Raw genomic sequence first — 11,121 nt, forward strand, 5'->3', positions numbered from 1 at the left:
CTACATTACAATTCGTCCATAATGTCCATCCAGTCGAGCTACTGTATCCGGGCATTTCACTTACCTGCCGGCCCTCGTCCCGCAACGTTGCGGTGTTATGACATCGTGTGGCGGCCTGTTGTAATAGCAACGTGTCTCCATGTGGCGTCACATCCCCATGACGACGCAGAATCACATAGCGCTGCAACGTCAATTCAGGAAGGCTGCTCTCATAGACCTGGGACATAGTGCCTCTCAAACGTGCTGAGGCGCGCTGAGGCCTTACACAGCGCGCCATCAGGGGGCAGGCCAGTGACGTCACGGGGCAGGCCAGTGACGTCACGGAGCTGGTTCGCCCTCATTGGGCGAACCGCTCACGTGACCGGCCCTGCGCTCCGGCAAGCGGGGAAATTTCAAAACGCCGTCAGACACACGCTTCCCCAAGCGTGCTGACGCGTGCGCTAGCCCCTGCTAAAGCCGCTCTCATTGCGGCTGCAGGGGCTCAGTGCCGAGCAGCAGCATGGCTCAGCACGGCGCTGACCATGTCCCAGGCCTTACAGAGGCCCGCTCTCTCCCTCTGCAATCAGTTTAATTGATGTGAGGAAGAGCGTGAGGCTTCTGTAATTCTTGGCAGGGTGCAAATGCCGCCCCTCCCCTCCCCCCCACTGGTTGTGCTACTGCTACATATACCAAATAAAAATACAACTTGTGAGCTCCGACTGGTCTGCAACCCTGCTTTCCCCATTATCCCTCAGCATACAGTGCTTCTACTGCAGCCAGGGATTCTGGGAAATGACATGCAATGAGCATTCACAGTGTGTCACTCTTTGCTTCTTGCCCATTTTAAGAAACCCTTAGTAGCTTATGCCTACACAGCTTTTTCAGCACAGCCTGGATCAAAGAAGTGGGTAGTAAACCCACCCAGAGAAAGCTGTTTTGTACGGTGTAGGGGGCAGGGGGGGGAGAGGTCAATTTTTTTTATTATTTAAACTCACCATAACTTATTTTGTTTGTACATAAACCAAAAAATATATTCCAAAAATATATATAGACTTGAAATATATACACTTATTGAAATATGTGGAGGCCACCAATAAAAGTACAATATGTATCCATAAGATGTATGTGTAGATTTTCAATGAAATGGACTAATACAGGGTAGACACATATTCCCACAAAAATACGTATAAATCCAGGGAAAGTTCTAACGTGAAATTCCTCTCTCTTCACCAAAAAGCCTTTTACTTGTTTCAAACGGTGCCTGGGTCTCCAGCTCCTGCTCATCAGCATGGGGGCTTCCGTTCCCACCCTGCAGTTTAAATATCAAAAGAGAAGGACATGCACAGAAGAGCGCTAGTATTGTGATATTGTATTTTCACTAATATTCACACAAAACACGATAAGTATTGCACTCACATAGTCATTTATTATAGTTTGTATTTTTTTAATTATAAAACATCCCACATTTCAAGGATTGGGATATGGTAAGTAAGTTTATAAAAAAAAAATTATATTTAAGAAAGGCATTTGATTTATAAGGAATGTTAGGAATATATATTATACACTTTTGTTCAGATAATAGGGTAAGCTGGGGACGTAACATTTTGTGTGTGCGGCGCTTACAGATGCCCCGCGCTCTTCCCCACAACATTTAAATAAAATTCCTGGGGAGCACGCAAGGCCTGTGTATGCTTCTTACCTGCTCTCCGGCGGCTTCTGGTGCCGTGTCGTCATGACAATGCGGAGTCAAATGACGCCGCAGGGTCAAATGGCAACAACGCGATATCACATGACGTCGTGATGTCAGATGATGCGGCCGAGGCCGGAAATAAGGTAGGTGGGGGGCGAGCAGAGGGGGCGAGCAGACGGGAGGGCGAAAAACAAAAAAGTTTGCGCACCCCTGTTTTACAAGATAGTTACTGTGTGTTAAACATTATGGGGCCTATGCAGAGAGCAGCGCTATTTCGAAATTCGCCATTTTTTGGAGAAAATCGCGCAGAAAGCAGCAGAAAATGGCGAGTTCCGAAAAACGCGCCAATTCTTCTTTTCTATTTGTAAAACTCGCCTCGCGGCTGGCGAGAACCGCAATCTCGCCAGTTTAAAAAATATCCGTATGCAGAGAGGCGCGAACGGCATCTAGCGGCTGTTCGCGCCAATAAAATGGCGCGATTGTCTCCGTTTTGCCTCGCCAAAAAAAACTGCCGCTCGCGGCCATTGCAAAGGGAAAAAAAAGGGCGCGAATTTGTTTTAACACATTTCTGAAGCGCGCATCTCGCCAATTTAAACTCGCCACACGCATCCATGTTAAACATAGCAGAATTCGCACTTTTCTGCATATGGAGATTAAAACTCTCCAAAAAAGCTACTTTTTAATAAATTCGCCAATTTTAAAATTCGCTGCTCTCTGCATAGGCCCCTATATGTTGTGTACCATATGTACTTCCTTGAAAATGTATTGTTGGTCACTATTAATTCTAATCATATTGGTAATGCCTGTATTCAGGGCCGCTGAAGTTTTTCACACATGGCTTCTCCATTTTGGCTTTATGTTTGTTAAATAAATCATGACACGGTATAATATGTCATGTGTTGGTGTTCATTTGAGGTTGTATTTACCTAATTTTAAGACCTGCTAAGGAACAGATGATTGTTATTATGTCCTGATATGTAAAACCATAGAATTCAAAGAGGATGTACTTTCTTTTTCACACCACTGTATATATACAATTAAAACTGTCCAGTCCCCGCTCACGCGGTGCGCTCATGCGCGAGCACGCACACTCTCCCAAGCTTGGCGCTTGTGGAGACAAACAAAAGTGAGTTTCAAGCTCGCTCTGCAAGCCCCCAATGCCCCCTCGTGCACACTTGAAAAATAGCCAGGACACCCTGCACTCATGCTTGGAGAGCTGGTGACGTCACCGCTCTCAAGCATGAGCGCGGTCAGCGCCAGCGGGGCCACAGCCTTAACCAGTATATGTCTACAGCAGTTTGTAGTTTATAAGTCCAATTTGTGTCAGAGTCTGCCTCTAGGATTGGTCCGTTTCTATTTTATAGTATAAAGATGCTAATCAGATGGTTCCTTAATTTTTCAGAGGTCCTGGTGCACAGTTATTGGGAGAATTTTGTGTTGTATGTGTTTGCAAATGGGTTTTTTAGGACGAGTCCTTTTAGGATCAGATGCTCCTTTTTGCATTTGCTGAGGAAGATGATATCACTGTCTAGTTGTGCCTGTTTTTTCAGTAATTCCTTCAGCTTCATTTGAGTGCGGTACAATGTGGTATCTTCCACATTTTGATGACATACACACACACTCTTACATCACTAACATTCAGGGACTATTTAACACCTCAAGTTATAAATCGCATACAGCACAGGGGGGAGGGATAGGCTTCAGTCACAGATAACATTCCAAGAGACAGTTTTTAAGTTAAACCTTGATTTATTCATTGTAACACTGCAGGAAGAAGAGATAAGTGTATCTCGAAAGCTCGCACAAATAAAGCATTTAGTTAGCCACAGAACGGTATAGTCTATTCATTAAATATATATATATATATATATATATATATATATATATATATATATATATATATATAAATGTATTATGGTGTATAGGTTACACCTTTTTGTATTTGGACTAACAATTTATGTCATAGGACAAGCTTTCGAGTGTTCTCCTCTCTGCCTCAAGTCGGCAATACTGATTAACAAAGGAATCTATGGCTAAAACAGTGTTTGGGAGAGTAGGGGGAAAAAAAACAACTGAGATGTACTATAGATAAGATCGGTATCTACAGTACATCTCTGTTGTTTTATTTTCTTTTTTATCCTGCTCTCCCCAACACTGTTTTAGCCATAGATTCCTTTGTTAATGAGTATTTAGCCCTGAAGAAGAGAGAACTCTCAAAAGCTTGTCCTATGACATAAAATGTTTGTCCAAATAAAAATGATATCACCTAATACTGAAGAACTCATTTATTCTGCACTATCGCAACTGGACTAAGACGGCTATTTCCGTGTATATATATTTATTATATCCATTTAACATCTATTACCACTAGTATGTATTTATTAGAACTAGCATATCTGTTGATTGCAGATGTTCTGAATTGACTATTAGCTGTTTATACTTTCTCATTGTTGGTTGCATTTATGTGGACCTATTTAAACTGCCAGCCTGTGTTCATTATAATTACTTTGTGAGTTTGGTCTTGCTGGTACTGGTATTGCTGACCTGAGGAAGAGAGGAGAACTCTTGAAAGCTTGTCCTATGACATAAATTGTTAGTCCAAATAAGAAAGATATCACCTACTACTGAAGAATTCATTTATTCTGCACTATCGCAACTGGAATAACACGGCTAATTCCGTTTTATATACTGTATTTCTGTGCCTTGCTTCTAATACACTATTTCTACTGCAAGATTGAGTGCTGTCTCCTGATTTCGTGAGATCTACACGGTATCGTTTATTTCTTTTTATATATATATATATATATATATATATATATATATATATATATATATATATAATCAAAAAATAAATATTGATGATACCGTTCTGTGGCTAACGAAATGCTTTTATTTGTGCGAGCTTTCGAGATACACTGATCTCTTCTTCCGGCGATGTTACAATCAATGAAGCAAGCAGAAGGTATACTTAACAACAGTCCAGAAATGTAGGTGTCATTATCACGGGGCTCGATCGCGGCGCGCATGCGCGAGGGATATAATTTTCATTGGCTAGTGGCAGTCTGATGACGTCACCACATATCGCGAGATTTGACCGGTCATCTGTATTTAAGTGGCTGTATATTGTGTAAAGGCACTTGACAAAGTGCTTTGCACGAAACGCGTTGAAGGGCTGCGTCCCCCAATTTTATGCCTTGCTAAATAAAGAAAGTTTTTGCCAGACCTGCTCTCGTTTGGATGCTGTGCGCTGCACACCTACATTTCTGGACTTTACTCTATACAGCAGCACGCATTGGAAGGGAGACTCTGGAGGTGATTGAGACAGTGAGTACTCACAAGGGGCTATCCCAATGAGGTGGAGGAGGGTGTCCCAGGACAATCTACCCCAACCTTCAGGGTTTCTTTGGTGCCCCCCCATTACTATGGACTGAGTATACATACAATTAATTGATACCTTAATACCCAGTGCTCTCCCTCCCTTCAGAAACACACACACAGCACTTTGAGCACCATTTTTCTATCCTTACTTAACAACAGTGTCTATTGGAATGTTATCTGTGCTCGTCCTTCCCCGGTGTGGATGTGTTTTATGGTTAGAGTAGCCATAGTAGAGTGGGTCCCACTCTGAGGATCGAAACATTGGCTGCCCTGTGTTGTTAATACACTTTATTTACTTCATTATATTGCGGTGTGCTGTCTCTTTGTTACCTGGATTTCCCTGGTTACCCTGTATATAAAGCACTGTATATACTGTGGGCTCTCCATTCATTTATATTCACACAGATACACATACACACTCTTTCTTCACTTGCTTTCAGGAACCTTTGACACCTCTAGCCATAAAACACATCCACACCGGGGAAGGACCAGCACAGATAACATTCCAAGAGACACTGTTTATAGTATAGCTTCTGCTTGCTTCATTCATTGTAACATCGCTGGAAGAAGAGATCAGTGTATCTCGAAAGCTCGCACAAATAAAAGCATTTCGTTAGCCACAGAACGGTATCATCTATTAATTTTTTTATTATTGAAGCTCGGCTAACACGGTACTGATACCTCTACATGTGTGTGTATATATATATATATATATAACCCTGCTTCCCCCCCCCCCCCCTCCACCCCAGACTCTACGGTGGTGGCTAGGGTACATTGGGCTGATTACATGCGGTGGGGTGCGTACCTGTTAGGAACAGGAGGGCCTGAGCTTCCCGCGGTGTTGTAGGGGAGCCAGGACCGGGCTTCTGGGGTGATAGCCTCCATGATCTCTTAGTGGTGCATATACTCCCAGGGTAATGGGACAGGACCGGTATATAAGAACCCCTCAGGTCCCAGGGTTATACTCTCCAAATCACACACCGTCTTTACGGGTGCAGAACAGTCTCTTTATTTGACAGAGCAACGATATCCCAACGATAAGGCTTCCAGCAGCCGCAATACAATCGCCAGGACTGGGTATACACCGCTCACCTCCGCCCAAAGGCTTCCTCCTCTCCAAGTCACTCTTCCGACAGGATGGTCTGAGCTACTGCTGCGGCCAAGTTTATTCGAGCATTTGCCCGTTCTTGGCCGCAGCATCGGGGCGCTCTCCCTACCGCTACCGGGTCCGCCGGGTCCCCCGGAACCCCCTGCCGCCGTCCCGCAGATCGCGGGACACCAGGGCTCCCTCGGGGAGCCCTGGACGCGCGTGCAGGGGGCGCAGGCTCCCGAAGACGCGCGCGCCACAAGCAAGCCGGGAAATATCCCGGCTTGCGGTACCGACCACACTGCAATAAAGTGTGTCGGTACTGTAGGGCTTCAATACCCCGTGGCCCACCTCCAAGGTTAGCCTCGAGGTGGGTCTTGAATTCTCCCCCCATCACTCCTGGCAGTGGGGTGAGGGCATTGGTCCACCAGTCTATAATTCTATCAGCTCTACTTATAGACGCTGATCGTTTCAGTTCCTCTCGCTCTCATCCGGCATGCTGCGCCGGGGAGCCCGCAGCCTCCTCGGACCGTTCCGCAGGATTCGTGGCTCACGGCATAATACTCAGCAACTCTAGACTCTCGATATCACTGTTCACTCGAACTCTTCCTAAGCTACTCTCTCTTCCGAAGAACCATCAAAAAGAGGAACACGGCACCAAAGCAAAGAAGAAGAACAACACCACTCACCAGAGTGGGCTGCTAAATATAGAGCTAGCCCCTCCCCTCATGGTGTCAGCAGAGCCTCCCCTCTTGCTCACGCCTGCAGCAGAGTCCAGGCCTGCGTCTACCACTCAGGTTAGGGCTATGAAGGGGGAAAACCCATGATGATTACTGGCGCCTGATCTTAACAGGACTTATCACAGTAGAAGGAAGATAGGTATAGCCTGAGCTGTTTACAGGGGGCTACATATATATATATGTAGCCCCGGTCTTATTTTGCCTCCAGAGACCCCCTCTGTAGCGTGCCGAGTGATCGCGGGTGCCGCCGGAGGCAGCGACGGACCCGCCGGCACAACGCAAAGGTGGGGGCCGGAGCAGGGAGCGCTCCGCGTCCCCGGAGTCTCTGCGGCGTACCCGGCTAGCGGGGGCCGCCATGACAGGTTGCGCAAGCGTGCACATTGGTCGCGCAGGCGCAGTAAGGGTAGCGCACGCGGTCCCAATTCTAAAGAGGTTCTGAGTGGACTACAATTCCCAGCAGCCTCTGGGGATTGCCCTTTCACCCGCATCACGTGCAGCCAGCCAGCAAATAGGGTTTTGCAGCTTCTCCTGTGGAGGAAGGCTACAATGTTGCGGGGACCACGTTTGGCAGTTGGAGCTGGGAGCAGGAAGGGGGTAGGGAGCAAGTGGCTCCTACACAGGTAAGGTAGTTCCCCAGATCCCAGGCAGGCCCCAATCCCCACCAGGGTAGGGGGTAGGTACTGAGGGACGGCCCCTAGGTTAGGGACCCTGCCCTTAGGTGTGAGGGTGCAGTCTTGTCAGTGTCACGGCTGGTAGTGCTGTGAGCGCTGACAAGTAGGCACAGTGTGTGTGTGCAGTGCAGTGTTGCTGCAGGTACCGAGTGAGTGCAGTGGGTTGCTGCAGGTACCGAGTGAGTGCAGTGCGGTTGCTGCAGGTAACGTGTGAGTGCAGTGGGTTGCTGCAGGTTCAGTGTGTGTGTGCAGTGTAGCTGCAGGTACCAGGTTGGCTGCAGTGGGTTGCTGCAGGTTCAGTGTGTGTGCAGTGTAGCTGCAGGTACAAGGTTGGCTGCAGGTACCGAATGAGTGCAGTGGGTGCTGCAGGTTCCGTGTGAGTGCAGTGGGTTGCTGCAGGCACCGAGTGAGTGCAGTGGGTTGCTGCAGGTTCAGTGTGAGTGCAGTACATTTGCTGCAGGTACCGTGTGAGTGCAGTGGGTTGCTGCAGGTTCAGTGTGTGTGCAGTGCGGTTGCTGCAGGTACCGTGTGAGTGCAGTGGGTTGCTGCAGGTTCAGAGTGAGTGCAGTGGGTTGCTGCAGGTTCAGAATGAGTGCAGTGGGTTGCTGCAGGTTCAGTGTGTTTGCTGCAGAGGTTAGGGAGTAGTAGTCAGAGGGGACCCGGGTGGTGAAGAGAAAGGTAGTGTGGGTGCAGGGGGTCAATGACCCACCTGCATAGGACAGGCTACCCCATAGGCCCCTAGGAGTGTTCCCTGAAGACACCAAAGGTTGCTGTGCTGCAGGGACGGCCTATAGTAGTATCGAGCATCACCTTTCTGCGTACCAGCTAGGGACAAAGGGACAAGCGTGCGGAGCAGGTCTGCTGGCGAGTCGTCTGGGACCAGACGGCTGGACATTGAGACCCAGGAGACAGACCGCTGATTCATCTGACCCTTTGCAAAGAGGTACTGGTCACCGCCGTGACCGGAAGGTACTATAACAACAAGTGCACCAACACCGGTCAACAGGCGCTGATCCCGCCTCAGGCTAAACTCTTTAGGAACACTGAGCGAGTGGTTAAAGAACTGAGCCTATACCATCACATTAATATATATGGACATTGTGTGTGGGGCACGCGGTGAGGGGACGGAGACGTTGCTCCTGATGAGTGGCCGAGCCACTAAGGTTACACGTTAAGGTTATACCGTTAGAGTATAAGTGTACATGTTGTGTTATTGCTACCGTTCATTATTATTAGTAAAACCAGTTACAATCATATGGTGTTGTATGTTTCTTGCCCAGGGGAATCTCACATCACGGGGATCCTAGGTAAGTGGAGGCGCTGCGCTAAGTAAGTGTATGAGTGTTACCCCAGGCTCCCAGCTAGCAGAGGCTCAGATCTCCTGGAGCCGCAGGTGTTGTACAGTGACCAGTAGTTCCTTTGGGAGGGTTCAGAAAAAGGGCTACATATATATGATACAGACATTTTTGTGATGTTTTAATAACGTTTTGGTGTTTTCAAGTGGCCTTGTTACAGTTTTAGCGTGCTGGCAATATGAAGTGTGGCAGCAGAAGGAGTTAGGGCAATCATAGTGTGATTTTCTAAAATTGCAGCAAGTATCACTTTTCCCATGATATATATGTGCATTACTGTAATTCCACATCCTGAGAAGGCATTCATCAGCTGGACAGACTAATGTTATATGCTGAAGACTAGAAAAAAAAGTCTGTTTGTCAAAGGCTCTAAAAGACAGCATGTTATATAATTGACGGTATAGATGGTGCTTCTACAATCTGCTTGTATCATAACCACGGACAGTGGGTGCACCTTCTCCCTTCATATAACAGCAGCTATTGCATTATTTTATTGTATGCTAAAAATGGTTAATTACCGGCATAACATTTATATTAGAAGGTAATAGGGTTTCTTTTCTCTTGAAGGTTGAAGAAGAAGCGTCAGGCAAAGCAGATTGCAGAGCCCAATTCAGCTAATTCACATGTCAGTTCAGCTTCCACTCAGAAGGACGATGCATTAAAAGTAATTCTAGGACATATTACCGAGAAGGATTCAGAAGAAGAGAAGAAAAAGAAAAGAATCCAAGTGAAACCACTCAGACGAGGTGACATTAAAAGATGCAGTACTGGTGAGTAGTATAAATTCCACAGTGTTGGGACTACCCCTTCCATATCTGCACACAGCAGGAAAACTTTAATGAATCACTGCTATTTACCTGTACTTGATTTTACTTGCGTGAGTATGTAGCATTATGGAACCCATTATTATGCCAGCAACACATTTTCATCTGGCACCATCCATTAATCTACTGCAAACCTGAAAACAGTGAGCCATGGAACGGCAGATAGCAGCCCTTGGTCTGAATACAAGTGGAAGGCTTCGTCAGTGCCTTCGTTAAGTACAGTGGGGATTACAAGTAGCCACAAAAGAATAATCCTCAGTATAAAAGCATGACCTTTGCTAGCTGGTACAAAGACCAGTGAATCCCCAACATGCTAAGCAGCTCTCTTGCTTCGTTTTTAACTTATTTAATTTTTTTGCTAACAATATTGCCCGCTGACATAAGATGATGGCAGATAAAGACCACTTCAACATTGTATGCCCATATTCCTAAACGTTCACCTCTTATCCCGACGATTTGAGGTACAGTTCTAGTAGCTATATTGATGTAGATAGGTTGTTGTTATGATACCTTTTAGTAGCTCAACATAGATTAAATTATTAGTGTACGAAGCTTTCAAAACCTCATAGTGTTCTTCTTGAAGTGTTCTGTAGCAACATTAAGGGAAGGAAACATTAATAAAACACAATCATATAATTGATGAAGAACACTTATATTGGTCCACTGAAAGATATCACAACATTTCATTCATAACTATTGATTTGACCCAACACACAGCAATAACTTCACACTTATTTGCCACTCACCTCTTTTTCGGAACTAGAGAGGAACGGGACCTTATTCATAAGTGTATGATCATAAAACAGCTGAGCGGAGGAAGCAGCAAGAATCTCTGATCTGTGAAAGCAACGCTCCCGCTCCCTCTGCACTGAGGAGAGAGGGAGAATGGGCTGCCAGGGCCCAACACTGAAGGTGCCCATAGGGCTCAGGGAAAGAGGCAGTAGTTGGGGGATCAAGTGAAGCCCATGCAGACAGCAGCCTATTGCCTGCAAATGAGCTACGGTCAAGAGTAAGAATAGGAAACATGTAGGAGAGAACACAAAGGGGAGGGATTCAGCGTTTTTACATCTTTATACTTGTTAGAAGTTTCTCGCTGTCCAAGCGCAGTTGAATCCTCCGTCTTCCACCTTTTCCTGCCATTAAAAAAGATTGATATAATAAGAAGAAATGTTTTATTAGCTTAGAAGAAAATAACAAAAATGATATATTTTTATGGTTTTTTAAAACTGAGGCACATAGTCTTGCATGAAGTTAAACAATTGCCATTTCCTCTTTAGAATGAAAGACCTTATTGAATATGGTAGTTCCACATGTTAATCCTCTTACCTTATATTCTTTATTTCCCCTTTCTTCGTGGCTGACATACCAGCATCCTTCTCTTTACCACCAATACATTAATA

At 45.8% G+C, this 11,121-nt stretch overlaps 1 protein-coding gene across 8 annotated transcripts in view; it reads left to right on the forward strand.

Moving 5' to 3' along the window:
* Positions 1–11,121, forward strand: part of NCOA7 (nuclear receptor coactivator 7) — a 227,631-nt gene that overhangs the window by 82,504 nt on the left and 134,006 nt on the right. For all 8 annotated transcript variants that reach the window (XM_075597253.1, XM_075597252.1, XM_075597254.1 and 5 more), the window contains one exon: positions 9,465–9,667. In XM_075597253.1, coding sequence (XP_075453368.1) covers positions 9,465–9,667 — 203 coding nt within the window. The remainder of the gene's footprint in view (positions 1–9,464; positions 9,668–11,121) is intronic.

The sequence above is a fragment of the Ascaphus truei genome, chromosome 4, assembly GCF_040206685.1.
Source record: "Ascaphus truei isolate aAscTru1 chromosome 4, aAscTru1.hap1, whole genome shotgun sequence".
In the NCBI taxonomy this organism is placed as follows: Eukaryota; Metazoa; Chordata; class Amphibia; order Anura; family Ascaphidae; genus Ascaphus; species Ascaphus truei.